We start from the raw sequence: 15,689 nt of genomic DNA, 5'->3' as shown, positions 1-15,689 counted from the left end.
ACGGCACCTCCAGACCGCTCAGGCTAGGAGAATCAGTGCCAACATCCACGGAGGTTGTGAGATACCAGGGTGAATGTGTCCCTCCACGGGGCGGGCGGGGGCGGGGGGCATGACCGCATGGCAGTGACAGCCGGGGAGGTCAAGAAGCCTCTGCTGACAAAGGGGTGGGGGGGGCGGAGAACGCAGATGTTTTGAGAAAAGCACCGCACGATACCATGGAACATTTACGGGAAAGGTTCTAAGGATGCGTTCCTGGTTCTACCTCGCTCTCCGAACCACTGCGGAGGAGCAGCGGGGGGGGGTGGAAACTCAGTGCCGGTGAGTCCGGTTGGGAGTCTGCAGCCTGTGGCGGAGAGGAGGCGATCTCAAAAAAAAAGCACGACAGGAGGAGAAAGAAACCGAACTCTTGGGACCGATGGATTTGAAACGGGCCCTTGTCACTCGCTGGATCAGCCCCGTCTCCAATGCAGTAAAAAAAAATATGAGAGAAAACACCCTCGAAAGCCCACTCGCCCAGCACTCCACTGCCCGGGGTAGGGGGCGGGTATAACTCAAGGGGCCACAGAGAGACGTGGGGGTTCCCCAGCTCCTCCATCATAACCTCAGCAGAGGAGCTCCAGAAAACCACAGGTTCAGGAGGTCCTTCGACCGAGGTGAGGATCATCAGCGGGAGGAGCCTACGGAAGCTCAGCCCTCCCCGCCCCTCGCTCTCCCCGCCCCTCTGCCCGCCCCCCACTCTAACCCGCCCCCCCACCCTCCACTCTCCCCGCCTCCCCTGCCCCCCTGTGCCCCGCTAACCCCGCGCCCCGCTCTCCCTGCTCTCCCCACGCCCCACACTCCCCAACTCCCCTCGCTCCCCGCGCCCCGCTCTCCCCCCGCCCTCCCCGCGCCCCGCTCTCCCCGCCCCCCGCTCTCCCTGCCCCCCACTCTCCCCGCACCACGCTCCTCCCCGCGTGCCCCGCTCTCCCCATGCCCCCCTCCCCGCCCCCCCACTCTCCCCGCGCCCCGCTCTCCCCACCCCCCGCTCTCCCCCTGCTCTCCCTACCCCCCGCTCTCCCCGCGCCCCGCTCCCCCCGCCCCCCCGCTCTCCCCGCCCCCACTCTCCCTGCACCACGCTCCTCCCCGCGCGCCCCGCTCTCCCCATGCACCCCCTCCCCGCCCCCCCACTCTCCCCGCGCCCCACTCTCCCCACCCCCCGCTCTCCCCCTGCTCTCCCCCGGCCCCTCTCCCCACCCCCCGCTCTCCCCTCCCCGCCCCCCGCTCTCCCCGTGCCCTGCTCCCCCCGCTCTCCCCGCCCCCCACTCTCCCCGCACCCCACTCTCCCCGTGCCGTAGTGAGTTTGGTGAAAAGCACAGCTGAAACGTCCCCTACTTCGGAACTGCTCCCCGCTTGAATCAGATGTCCCAACATTGAACAGCGCCACAGAATCCCATCGACACAAGACTGGGATCAGCCGATTTGCCGAGTTAGGAATGTCGGAACAGGAGGAGGCCATTCAGCCCCTCGAGCCTGTTCCGCCATTCAATTAAATCGTGGCTGATCTGTAACCTAACTCCATCCACTCGCCTTGGCTCCGTAACCCTTAATACCCTTACCCAACAAAAATCCATCAATCTCAGTTTTGACATTTTCAATTGACCCCCGGCCTCAAGGGCTTTTTGGGGGAGAGAGTTCCAGATTTCCACGACTCTTTGTGTGAAGAAGTGTTTCCTGAAATCACCCCTGGCTCCAATTTTAAGGTGATGCCCCCTTGTTCTGGACTCCCCGCCCCACCAGAGGAAATCGTTTCTCTCTAACCCATCAATTTAATTGTCTTAAACACAAGGTTCTACCGATAAGCCCATTCTTGCCCCAAGCAGCGACACATTGCAGTTTGAGAGCGGTGAGTTGGTCCACGGGCTGCAGTGTGAGTTGGCTGGTCTCGAGGGGCCACTTCGACAGATGCCAGGGGAGTTTACCGACAGGAGCATTTGCAAGCTGTAACTACAGGGTAGGGTGTCTGCCTCCAGGTACAACGCTGCAGTGTTGTAGCTCTCTCTTTCGCATTCCAGCAGTGCCACACCAGCAGCTTTATGTGCGTCCACTGCGCTTGCGTGCAGGTCATCCCGGTGGGCCACGAGCAACTGGGCTTGCTGTTGTCGCAGTCGGTGTGCCTCACCCACCTGGGCCAGAAGACCGCTCCCAGGTCCACCCACCAGGAGGTGAGGGTACAGGTGGCCTCCTTCACCAGCCAGCGCCTCCACTGCTCCCTCACCGCCTCTGTGGCGTTGTCCTTGGTCCCGCCGGGTACCACGAAGGCCAGGTCAAGGCGCTGAGCCTCCTGCCACAGCTTCCTCCGGTACCTCAGCGCCTGGGCCGCCAGGTCTCTGCTCGACGGGGTCAGGCCCTTGTGGCTCTCGTTTCCGTGGCGACCCTTGATCGACATCCAGAACGGATCGAAGGCGGAGCCGAGCAGCTCCCTCAGCCTTTTGGGGTTGAGCTGCTTCGGCCGCGGAGAATAATGATAGTGGTCCTTGGTCAGCAAGAGGGAGTAGGGCCGAACGGTGCTCGAAGCCTTCATTCGAATCCAAGCGCTCTCGGCCTCGGAGCCGGGACGCAGCGGAGCGTTGGGCTTCATTCTTGTCCGGCTCAATGTTCTCAGCTGGGCGCCCAGAGGGTGACTCTGCTTCGGTCTCAGTGAGCTGGACGGTACGCAAAGTAGAAGGACAAGGACGGGACAGGAAACAAGGGCCAGGAACGAGTGAGAGAATTCCCCGGCCATCTGGAGCGGCCGGTTCAGTCGGCGAGGAGCTGGTGTGCGAGCGTGGGTCACCGGAGGCTGTGTTTAAATCCGCACACTATCACGGCATCCTTGACAGTCAGACAGCATAAAGCTTTTGCCAAATATCTGAGTCTGCAGGTGAAAAGGCCGCGGAGTCCGTAGACACAACAGCGAAGGAAGCAAAGCAAGCGCACTGCAGCAACAAACCTTCACATCAGGCAGCCATCTCCTCCAGTCTTTGTTGCTGGGTGGCCCATCATTATAACCCCCTTCTTCTTTTATATCACAGCAGCCACTTCAAACAGAAGCAGCTCTGTAAGGCGCAGGGCCCCTGGCGCTGGGCCATCCACCCTCTCTCTCTCTCTCTCCGATGACGGGCACAGGCTGCTGCATTTCACACATCACGGTCGCCCCGGGATTTATGGGGAGGGAGCGGGTGTGCCCGACAGCGGCCGGGAAACCTGGACGTTCCGGGAACGCGGGAGTCCCGCCCGATTTAAGGGCAGGACTTCATTAGAGGGTTTTTTTTTTTAACACACTGCTTCCCGCCCGAGTGGCTGGCCACATTGAGAAAAGGCCAGCGGTACGAGGCAGGAAAGAAAAGTTCGCATTTCTATAGCGCCTTTCACGACCACTGGACATCTCAAAGCGCTTTACAGCCAATTAAGTACTTTCTGAAGTGTAGTCATTTGTTGTAATGTAGGAAACGGGGCAACCAATTTGCGCACAGCAAGCTCCCACAAACAACAATGTGATAATGACCAGATAATCTGTTTTAGTGATGTTGGTTGAGGGATAAATATTGGCCCCGGGACACCGGGGAGAACTCCCCCTGCTCTTCTTCAAAATAGTGCCATAGCATTTTTTACACCTATCAGAGAGGGCAGACGGGACCTCGGTTTAACTTCTCATCCGAAAGACGGCACCTCCGACAGTGCAGCACTCCCTCAGCACTGCACTGGAGTGTCAGCCTAGCCTGGAGTGGGACTTGAACCCACGACCTTCTGACTCAGAGGCGAGAGTGCTGCCCACTGAGCCACAGCTGACAATCGAGAAGATCGGGGCGGGGGGTCAGATTGTAGTGGGGAGAGGGATGACAGGGAGGGAGTGGGGTTGGTCAATGGCGTGAAAGGGACAGATCGTGACAGGTTAGTTTGGGGGGGGGGGGGCTGGGGGGGAAGCACTCATAAGAACATAAGAAATGAGCAGGAGTCAGCCATTTGACCCCTCGAGCCTGCTCTGCCATTTAATAAGATCATGGCTGATCTTCGACCTCAACTCCACTTTCCTGCACTATCTCCATATCCCTTGATTCCCTTAACATTCAAAAATCTATTGATCTCTGTCTTGAATATACTCAACGACTGAGCCTCCACAGCCCTCTGGGGTAAAGAATTCCAAAGATTCACAACACTCTGAGTGAAGAAATTTCTCCTCATCTCAGTCCTAAATGGCCGACCCCTTATTCTGAGACTGTGACCCCTGGTTCTAGACTCCCCAGCCAGGGGGAAACATCCTCCCTGCATCTACCCTGACAAGCACTGAAAGAATTTTGTATGTTTCAATGAGATCACCTCTCATTCTTGCTCTGCGGGTCCACAAGCACTGCCGGATCTGGCAGCTCCCACCGTCCTTCAGCTGCCGGGTTTCCTGAGCCCTGGGAAACCTGGAAGCCACAACCCTTAAATCCAAATTGATGATGAAACCTGAGAAACGCAGCCTTATTTAAATATTGTAATCACTGACCCACCTCTCCAGAGCAGGTTACTCGACTTACCCCAAATCTGCCGGGGCGGGTTAGGGTCGGGTTTCCCATTTGGACCCGCTGACCCTCTCCCCCCGCCATGGGGAGTTAAAATTACCCCCACAAAATGTTTTTCCCTGTCTGCTGGATTCTCTCTGAGGGCAGGGAGTGTTCCCACATGTAGGCCAGTGACACAGGCTCCGATGGAATCATGCAGCAGAAAAGGAGGCCATTCGGCCCATCGTGCCTGTGCCAGCTCTTTGAAAGAGCTCTCCAATTAGTCCCACTCCCCTACTCTTTCCCCGCAGCCCTGCAATTTTCTCCCCTTCAAGTTTCTTTTATTCATTCCTGGGATGTGGGCATCACTGGGAAGGCCGGCATTTATTGCCCATCCCTAGTTGCCCTTGAGAAGGTGGTGGTGAGCCGCCTTCTTGAACCACTGCAGTCCGTGTGGTGAAGGTGCTCCCACAGTGCTGTTAGGGAGGGAGTTCCAGGATTTTGACCCAGCGACGATGAAGGATCGGCGATATACTTCCAAGTCAGGATGGTGTGTGACCTGGAGGGGAACTTGGAGGTGATGGTGTTCCCGTGCGCCTGCAGCCCTTGTCCTTCTAGGTGGAAGAGGTCGTGGGTTTGGGAGGTGCTGCTGAAGCAGCCTTGGCGAGTTGCTGCAGTGCATCTTGTAGATGGTACACACTGCAGCCACGGTGTGCCGGTGGTGGAGGGAGTGAATGTTTAAGGTGGTGGATGGGGTGCCAATCAAGTGGGCTGCTTTGTCCTGGATGGTGTCGAGCTTCTTGAGGGTTGTTGGAGCTGCACTCATCCAGGCAAGTGGAGAGTATTCCATCACACTCCTTACTTGTGCCTTGTAGATGGTGGAAAGGCTTTGGGGAATCAGGAGGTGAGATACTCGCCACAGAATACCCAGCCTCTGACCTGCTCTTGTTGCCACAGTATTTATGTGGCTGGTCCAGTTAAGTTTCTGGTCAATGGTGACCCCCAGGATGTTGTTGTTGGGGGATTTGACGATGGTAATGCCATTGAATGTCAAGGGGCAGTGGTTAGACTCTCGCTTGTTGGAGATAGTTATTGCCTGGCACTTGTGTGGCGCGAATGCTACCTGCCACTTATCAGCCCAAACCTGAATGTCATCCAGGTCTTGCTGCATTCGGGCATGGACTGCTTCATTATCTGAGGAGTTCTGAATGGAACTGAACACTGTGCAATCGTCAGTGAACATCCCCATTTCTGACCTTATGATGGAGCGAAGGTCATTGATGAAGCAGCTGAAGATGGTTGGGCCTAGGACACTGCCCTGAGGAACTCCTGCAGCGATGTCCTGGGGCTGAGATGATTGGCCTCCAACAACTACAACCATCTTCCTTTGTGCTAGGTATGACTCCAGCCAGTGGAGAGTTTTCCCCCAATTCCCATTGACTTTAATTTTACTGGGGCTCCTTGATGCCACTCTCGGTCAAATGCTGCCTTGATGTCAAGGGCAGTCACTCTCAATCTGCTTCCACCGCCCTATCCGGCAGTGCGTTCCAGATCACAACAACTCGCTGCGTAAAATAATTTCTCCTCATCTCCTCCCGGTTCTTTTCCCAATCACCTTAAATCTGTGTCCTCTGGTTACCGACCCTCCTGCCACTGGAAACAGTTTCTCCTTATTTACTCTATCAAACCCTTCATGATTTTGAGCACCTCTATTAAGTCTCTCCTTAACCTTCTCTGCTTTAAGGAGAATAAGCCCAGCTTCTCCAGTCTTTCCATAACTGAAGTTATTTGAGAAATTTAGAAATTGAGAATTTTAGACGGTAGGCCGAAGCCTGTGTTGCATGCTGGGGAGATGGGAAAAGTCAAGCAGTGATTAGGTGAATACATACGAACATACGAATTAGGAGCAGGAGTCGGCCACTCGGCCCTCGAGCCTGCTCCGCCATTCAATAAGATCATGGCTGATCTGATTACTCCACATTCCCGTTTACCCCCGATAACCTTTCACCCCTTGCTTATCAAGAATCTATCTACCTCTGCCTTAAAAATATTCAAAGACTCTGCTTCCACCGCCCTCTGAGGAAGAGAGTTCCAAAGACTCACGACCCTCTGTGAGAAAAAAATTCTCCTCATCTCTGTCTTAAATGGGCGACCCCTTATTTTTAAACAGTGACCCCTAGTTCTAGATTCTCCCACAAGAGGAAACATCCTCTCCACATCCACCCTGCCCAGACCCCTCAGGATCCTGTATGTTTCAATCAAGCTTGGTGTTCGACACTCTGTAGATTGTGAGCTGAAAGGAAGACTGAGTGAGGTGAGGGGCTTCCTTTCTCAACGTCCTGGAAAGAGTGAGGATGAGGAGCATATAGTGCCTTTAGATGTCAGCGTTGTGAGGATGCAGATAGGAGGAAGGTACAAATGGAGTTTGTACAACGCTGCACAATAGAGAGCATCCTGACGAACTGTATCACAGTATGGTATGGCAGCTGTAGCTACTATGACCGGAAAGCCCTGCAGCGGGCAGTCAAAACTGCCCAACGCATTACCGGCACCCGGCTACCGACCATAGAGCACATATACCAGAAACGCCGTCTACGGAGGTCACGGTCCATCATCAAAGACCCTACCCACCCCAGCCACAGTCTGTTCGCCCTCCTGCCATCTGGGAGACGCTACAGATGCATTCGCACCCGTACGACCAGATTTAGGAACAGCTTCTTTCCCAGGGCTGTCATCCTACTGAACTCCACAAATAAACTCTAAAGCCTGCACATCTGCCAATGCACTTTATTATGGTTATGTTTATGTTAATGTATTACAAGCCAAATGTATGTTGAATGTTTAAATGTCTTAATCCAAATGTACACTCTCGGGAGCCGCAAGCCTACATTTCGTTGTACTGCACTTGTGCACTAACAATGACAATAAAGTTGATTTGATTTGAGAAGGAACTGAGAGGAAAATTCAAAGAGGCAATGACTCAGAGCATTAACAGAACAGAGAGACAAGAAAGATTCTGATGGAGAGGGAAGGGTTTTAGACTGGAAATGGGAGAAATAATAAGCTTGATGGGGCGACGCGATTTAACCCAGCAGTCAGGATAGAACTTAGGATGGATTGTGTGTAGAAGCAGGGAGAACAGTGCTGGGCAATGAACTATTTATCTGGTTTGGCCACAAGCACTGGCTGCGCATCAGCATCAGAGCAGTGACATTTCACCCTTTGCTCAGGCTCCAACCAGCCTAACAGGTCCAACAGGCGAAGCTTCACTCTCACTTTGGCGACCGAACTCATTCAGCAGGCCACTCTGGCCCTGATTTGTGCCAGGGCCCACACTCTGATAATACGCTTGCAATTTCCGGTCACGCCTACACCAGGAAAGTGCTAGAAAGCTACAATGGCATATTTGTGGCTTTGCCAAATTCCGTCAACGTGGCCCTTTGGTAACAAGGACTGACTGCCGACTCCTTGGCCAGGTCAGCAGAGGCCTGTCTGAGCAGGTGGTCCCTCCCCACCAACACCAATCCATGATCAAAACTAGACTCTAGGGAATTTAAAGAGGTACGCACAATCATACAGGAAATGACGGACAGCTAAAGACCCACTGGTCCATCCAGCCTGCCATCGCACAGTTGTGATGCATTATGTCTAACGATGTATCCACTCCCCAACCTCCCGGAGCCGCGTAATCTCCTGAAAGAGGCGAAAACCGGATAAAACCCAGGTCAATTAGGGGGAAAAAACCTGGAATATTCCTCTCCGACCCCCCCCCTTTGGTGATCGAACTCGTTCAGGAGACCACTCTGGCCCGGATTTGCATTACCAGGTACCTGCCTCTTGTATGAGGTGATCTCCGCCCCAGCCAGGAACAGGTCCAGCCCTCGCTTGAAAGTTCAGCGAATCGCCGTCCACCGCACCAGCCGGTAGAGGTCCGCTATTCTCTGGTGAAAGAGCCGCCTGACCTCTAGCCTAAATCTGCCCTGCATAACTTGTAAGCGTGACCCCCTGACCCTCCTTAAGCAACCCTCGGTTGAAGTGGCAAATTTGCCGTTGGTCTGGCTGAAATGAGCCCAAACCGCAGGAATCGTATCTGCCACCTTCCCAGATAAGCACATGAGGGAGAAGGAGAATAGAGGGTGACGCTGATAGATTTAGATGAGGGAAGACGGGAGGAGGCTCGAGTGGAGCATAAACGCTGGCACGGACTGGTTGGGCCGAATGGCCTGTTTCTGCTCAGACCATAACCTCGGCCCCTATCTCTTTTTTTTCCATTGTTTTTTCTCACTCTCACATGGCGGCTGTCTTTCATTCTGCCAGTGCCATTTACACTTCATCTAGAGCCATCTTTTGTTTCTTAACTTGTCCCATTACCATCTCCTTTTGCCTTGCACCATCAACCCTTTTGTCTCTTAATCTCTCCTGCCTTCCACCCTATCACAGACCTTCCCTTTTGTTCTTTCCTCCTCTCCCCCCTTTCCCTGCCCCTACACTTGCTTAAAAATCTGTTACATCTCCAACTTTTTCTGACGAAGGGTCATCGACCTGAAACGTTAACTCTGTTTCTCTCTCCACAGATGCTGCCTGACCTGCTGAGTATTTCCAGCATTTTCTGTTTTTATTTCAGATTTCCAGCATCCGCAGTATTTCGCTTTTAAATGTGGCCAGTTTCTGTGCTGTATATTCTATGTAACCCTGTGTAGTGTGTTTGGTTCGGTACCAAGATGCCTTCAGCCACTGAGAGATACTTTGGGGAGAAATCGCCCCCACACCCACCGCAGCAATTCTCCCGCCGCAGACTGGGGCAATAGCACTGATTTCCCGGAGCTGCGTCCCACACCCTGAGTGCTCCTGAAATACGCCCGATGTCATATTAGGTCAGACATTCCTGCCGGCCTCCTAAAGCAGGGATTAGGCCCCATGCATATGTTAATGAGGGGCCTAGCATCCATTTCAGGCCCTCTCCGGGAAATTCCTTCGGTCCTGCTCAGGTTTATGGGCCCTTCAGCGGCCTCATCCACAGTCCTGAAGGGACTGCTGGAAGTCCACGAGAGAGGTAAGAGTATTCTTTTCCACCTCCCTTCCCGTGGAGCCGGGAGGGAGCAGGAATGTGCCTCCCGGAGGGATCCACCGCCCTACCGCGCGCCACTCTTGGCCCACGGTAGCAAACCTCCCCACCCCAGCCACCCGTCTCCTCCCGCCCTCCCAAGGCTTGCCCGAGGGCTGCTGCCAGTGTGACAGCTGGCTCGAGTTGGTCCTCTTCAAACCAACGAGCGGCCTCTGGACACCCGATTGGCTGGAAATATGCTGATGAGGCCCGAGGCTCAAGTTTGGTCGAGGCTCGGCCTCCCGATTCTGATGCCAAAGGAGGCCTAAAAGCTAATTTCTAGAATCATACAGCACAGAAGAAGGCCATTCGGCCCATCGTGCCTGTGCCAGCTCTTTGAAAGAGTTATCCAATCAGTCACACCACCCCCTGCTCTTTCCCCCAGAGCCCTGAAAATTCTTCCTTTCCAAGTATTTATCCAATTCCCTTGTGAAAGTTATTACTGGATCCACCATGATCTCATTGGATGGCGGAGCAGGCTCGAGGGGCCGATTGGCCAACTCCTGCTCTTGTTTCTTATGTTCTTCTAAACACGAGCATGGACCTGATGGGCCGAATGGCCTGTTTCTGTGCTGTAGACTCTATGCGGGTAATTGTAACCCCCAACAATTGGTGGGTTTGGGTTGAGTGAGAAGTTAAAATGTTAAAAATTTCAAGTCCGAACCCAACCCACCTGGAACCCACCCGTTTCCGGCTATAACGGAGGCGGGATGATCGACGGGTGACCAATCCGCTCTTACAAAGCTGGGTGGGACAGTAAACTGTGAGGAGGACGTAAAGAGGCTGCAAAGGGATACAGACCGGTTTAGTGATTGGGCAAGAAGGCGACAGATGGAGTATAATGTGGGGAAGTGTGAAATTATCCACTTTGGAAAAGCAGAATATTTTTTAAAAGGTGAGAGACTAGTAAATGTTGGGATTCAGAGGGATTTGGGAATTCTTGTTAACATGCAGGTACAGCAAGCAACCAGGAAAGCAAATGGTATGTTGGCCTTTATTACAAGAGGATTTGAGTATAAGAGTAAAGATGTCTTACTACAATTATACAGGGCCCTGGTGAGACCACACCTGGAGTATTGTGTACAGTTTTGGTCTCCTTACCTAAGGAAGGATATACTTGCCATAGAGGGAGTGCAACGAAAGTTCACCAGACTGATTCCTGGGATGAGAGGAGATTGAATAGAATGGGCCTATATTCCCTGGAGTTTAGAAGAATGAGAGGTGGTCGCATTGAAATGTATAAAATTCTTACAGGGCTTGACAGGGTAGATGCTGAGAGGCTGTTTCCCCTGCAGAGTCTCGGCCCAGGGGTCACAGTCTCAGAATAAGGGGTCGGCCATTTAGGATGAGGGGAAATTTCTTTACTCAGAGGGTGGTGTATCTTTGGAATTCTCTACTGCCCCAGAGGGCTGTGGATGCTCAGTCGATGAGTATATTCAAGACTGAGACTGATAGATTCTTGGGCACTAAGGGAATCAAGCGATATGGGGAAATGGCAGGAAAGTGGGGTTGAAGTAGATCAGCCATGGGATTTGAATGGTGGAGCAGGCTCGAGGGGCTGAATGGCCAACTCCTGCTCCTATTACTTTTGTTCTTATAAGAGGCCGGTCAGTTGTTGAAAACTTTTAGGGAGGCTGCATGACTTCATTGTATGTGTTTCTATTTTTAAGTCATGTCGGCCGGGTTTCCCGGACCTCGGAAAACCCGGCAGGTAAAGGGAGGTGAGAAGGGCCGGATCCATCAGGTAACTGCCTTTACAACACTGCTTGTTGGTCAGGCTGGCTGTTGGGCGGGAAACCCGGAGAAACAAATTAAGACACGCCCTGGAGTTAAACCTCCATGAAGTTCTGGAGAAACCCCCTCTTCCAGGTTTCCCGACCTTAACTCCTCCCACCTCCCCCCCCCGACATTCCCGCTGAGCTGCGCGGCAGCGCTCTGGAGGTTCCGCTCACCGGTTTGTCAATGGAAGAAACCGCGCATGCGCGAAAATTTGAATGGGCCGCACAGCCCCGTTAAAGGGACTGCGCAACATAAAAAAAATTAGAGGGAACATTGTCTAATCCCACACCCCCACCTCCAAACCCCCTCCCCCGCCACACCTCCTCTCCCCCACCCCCATCCCGTTCCGAACTTGCACCTCGGTAAATATCGGGGCCCATGTAACTCTATGAATCTGCTTCCACCGCCTTTTCAGGCAGCGCATTCCAGATCACGACAACTCGCTGTGTCAAAAAAATTCTCATCTCCCCCATGGCTATTTTTGTTAATTACTTTAAACCTGTGTCCTCTGGTTACCGACCCGCTCTGCCTATGTTTCTCCCTCCCCACTCTATCAAAACCCCTCATGATTTTGAACACCTCTAATTAAATCTCCTTTTAGCCATCTCTGCTCTGAGGAGAACAACCCCAGTTTCTCCAGTCGCTTCACATCACTGAAACCCTCTCATCCCATTCTAGTGACTCTCCTCTGCGTCCTCTCTGAGGCCTTTTATTTTTCTAGGGTTCTCTGTGTAAAAGGGGATTGATGGAAAATACCTGAGTGAGCGAAACCTCTCCTGCCTGCCCTTGGAAGACTGCTAGCTTAATTCTCGCCCGATATCTCTGAGCTGAGACCAGTTAAATGTCAAAGTGACCCACCATCACAGGCACTGAGTGGCACTCCCGCACGTACACGCTCATCGCGCCAGCTGAACTATCAGGGTGCTCGCTACACCACACACAAAATATTTGAATTCAAAGCCAGCAGAATCCATTCAAAGCCTGAAATTTTACCGAAGTGGGCGGGGGGGGCGGTTGTATCTCGACAGAATTACTGTTCTTTTTTTCCAATGTTATCCTCCCGCTGTTGTAGGTGCTGCCCTAGTGTGGATTGGGTTGCCAACTCTGGTTGGACGTGTATTCCTGGAGGTTACATCACATGACCCTCCGCCATCCTCGTATTCCCGCCATTGGTCCGTCCTCCGGGCGCACTGCTTTCCCCCGGCCAATGGGAAAGGGAACAGACTCTTTCATTGCCAATTGGATTCATCTTGATTGTTAGTGAAACAGCCCTTTGTTCCCCATCTCCAATATTTTTATAACTAATAAATGAAAATATTCGAAGAAAATGTTAAAATCCCCACAATTTTGTTTACCGCCCCTGTGATATTTCCCCTCGGGTGTTTCTCCTGGAGATTATTCTTCAATTCCTGGAGGCTCTAGGGCCAATCCTGGAGGGTTGGCGACCCTGGTGTGGATCTACAGATGCCGACTGTTCTCTGCCAGTGGACCTTCTTCATGTGTTAGGCTCGAGCGTTGGCGCTGACCGCCCATTGGACAGTTAGGGTATCATCGCTGTGCCAGATCCCACCCAGTCTCCTCATCTACATCTTTACAACAGGAGTCACCAGACAGCCACGAGGAGCGGGAACCAGGGCTGGTTTAGGAAGGATGTCAAGGCCTTGGAGAGGGTGCAGAGGAGATTTACTAAAATGGTCCCAAGGATGAGGGACTTCAATTATCTGGAGTGACTGGAGAAGCTACGAAATGGAGTTAGGATACAGATCAGCCATGATCTAACTGAATGGCGAAGCAGGCTCGAGGGGCTGAATGGCCTCCTCCTGTCCCTGTGATTTCTCCCCCTCCCTAACTCAAGGGCACTGAAGCCAACTGAAGCAGCCCCACTGGAGTCAAAGAGCCTTGGTCAGACCCCACCTGGAGTTCTAGGTACCGACCCTCAGGTAGGATATATTGGTCTTGGAGGGAGTGCAGTGCAGGTTCACCAGAATGATACCTATGAGGGGCTAAATTATGAGGGCAAGATTGCATAAATCTGGCTTGTATTCCCTTGAGTATAGAAGATTGAGAAGTGATCTGATCGAGGTGTTTAAATGTTAAAAGGATTTGACAGTCTAGATACAGAGAAACCATTTCCTCTGGTGGGGGTGAGGACGTAGGGAGTCCAGAACAATGGGGCATAATCTTAAAAGTAGAGTTAGGTCATTCAGGACGCGAATCAGGAAACAGTTCCTCACACAAAGGGTAGTGGAAATCTGGAACTCTCTCCCCCACAAGGCTGTGGACGCTGGGACAACTGAAACATTCAAGACTGAGGTTGATAGATTTTTGTTAGATAAGGTGCCATGGGTCAAAGTCGGGTAAATGGAGTTGAGGTCGCAGATCAGCCATGATCTGACTGAATGGCGGAGCAGGCTTGATGGGCTGAATGGCCTCCTCCTGTTCCCATGCCCTCATGAATTAGTCCTTCTCAACTAATTCATGCTGCATTGTAGGAAGTGTCAAAGGGAGGTTCGCTTTCCCAACTTTCTTCGGTGCCACTGCAGCAGTAACGAGCAAGACTCCAGGAGAGTAAACTTCAAGGAAAAGGCAAAAAGATGTCCAATGTACAAATAGATAAATGCTTACGGTCAAAAAACTAGGCTTCAACACTTAGGGAAACAGCCGCAGCCTTACTTTGAGGGACACTCCAAAGCAGGCCGGGTTCATCGGCATAGACCCGTTGGGCCGAATGGCCTGCTCCTGTGCTGTAAGTTCTGTGTAACTCATTTCCCTGCCATGCACCTATTTCAATGGGCAAAGTGTGAGCCCACGGGCCAAACCTCACACCAAGTCCTGAAATTCCCCATGGGACTTGATTAACATGGCTTGTGTATGGGATTTGTTCACTGCGACCACTGAGCCTGGATGGATAAGGGGGAACCAGTGGATGTGGTGTATTTGGATTTATCAAAAAGCATTTGATAAAGTGCCACACAAGAGGTTATTACACAAAATTAGGACTCATGGGATTGGGGGTAATATATTAGCATGGATTGAGGATTGGTTAATGGACAGAAAACAGAGAGTAGGAATAAACGGGACTTTTTCAGGTTGGCAGGCTGTAACTAGCGGGGTACCGCAAGGGTCAGTGCTTGGGCCTCAGCTATTGACAATCTATATTAATGACTTAGATGAAGGGACTGAGTGTAATGTATCCAAGTTTGCTGATGATATAAAGTTAGGTGGGAAATTAAGCTGTGAGCAAAGAGGCTGCAGAGAGATATAGGCAGGTTGACTGAGTGGGCAAGAACATGGCAAATGGAATACAATGTGGGGAAGTGTGAAGTTATCCACTTTGGGAGGAAAAACAAAAAAGCAGAATATTTTTTGAATAGTGAGAGACTGGGGAATGTTTGCATTCAGAGGGACCTGGGTGTCCTTGTACATGAATCACAGAAAGTTAATATGCAGGTACAGCAAGCAATTAGGAAAGCAAATGGTATGTTGGCTTTAGAGTTATACAGCACAGAAAGAGGCCCTTCGGCCCATCGTGTCCACACCGGCCATCAAGCCCTGTCTATTCTAATCCCATTTTCCAGCACTTGGTCCGTAGCCTTGTATGCTATGGCGTTTCAAGTGCTCATCTAAATGCTTCTTGAATGTTGTGAGGGATTAGAGTATAAGAGTAAAAAGAAGTCTTATTGCAATTATACAGGGCATTGGTGAGGCCACACCTGGAGTACTGTGCACAGTTCTGGTCTCCTTACCTAAGGAACGACACACTTGCCTTAGAGGGAGTGCAACGAAGGTTCACCAGACTGGTTCCTGGGATGGGGGGATTGCCCTATGAGGAGAGATTGAGTAGACTAGGCCTATATTCCCTAGAGTTTAGAAGAATGAGAGGTGATCTCATTGAAACATATAAAAGGGGGAGAAATTCATTATAGCCCTGTTTGGGTCGATAAATTTTAAAAGTTGAGAAAATTAGCGCCAGGTGCTAATGTTTCTAAACTTTAAAAAAATTCGGTTTTGTGCTCCAGGAAGGAAGTGGAGCGCTAAATCAATTGCTCCACTTCCTTCTTAGGGCGCTAACGTTGGGGAGCGGGGCGGAGACATCAGCAGCGTTGCACACTGGGCCACGCCGCGCCGCCATATTCAAAGGCTCCTTCCCTCCCGTAAAGGGAAGGGCCATCGCTGCAGGCTCTGCAATAGAAAAAGTACCGACCTGGACCACCAAGGCAGCCGCGATCCCACGCGATCAGCCCGGCGCTCAAGCAGTAAAAAACTAGAACAGGATAGGTGAGTTTTTTTTCCCACTTACTTCG

The 15,689-nt window shown here is 52.1% G+C and overlaps 1 protein-coding gene across 1 annotated transcript; it reads right to left on the bottom strand.

Moving 5' to 3' along the window:
• Positions 1-1,343: 1,343 nt before the first annotated feature.
• On the bottom strand, positions 1,344-2,901 carry LOC147098989 (noggin-1-like). Its single transcript, XM_085969259.1, has one exon. It carries the CDS (start codon positions 2,759-2,761, stop codon positions 1,955-1,957), a length of 807 nt encoding a protein of 268 aa, XP_085825385.1. The 5' UTR covers positions 2,762-2,901; the 3' UTR covers positions 1,344-1,954.
• Between the last annotated feature and the right edge of the window lie 12,788 nt (positions 2,902-15,689).

The sequence above is a fragment of the Somniosus microcephalus genome, chromosome 28 (genome assembly GCF_052327205.1).
Source record: "Somniosus microcephalus isolate GS21.2 chromosome 28, FLI_Smic_1.0, whole genome shotgun sequence".
In the NCBI taxonomy this organism is placed as follows: Eukaryota; Metazoa; Chordata; class Chondrichthyes; order Squaliformes; family Somniosidae; genus Somniosus; species Somniosus microcephalus.
This window is presented reverse-complemented; position numbering and strand designations above follow the sequence as displayed.

Excerpts from the sequence above, each read along its gene's own strand:
- LOC147098989 (XM_085969259.1), bottom strand. The coding sequence starts at position 2,761 with ATGGCCGGGGAATTCTCTCACTCGTTCCTGGCCCTTGTTTCCTGTCCC.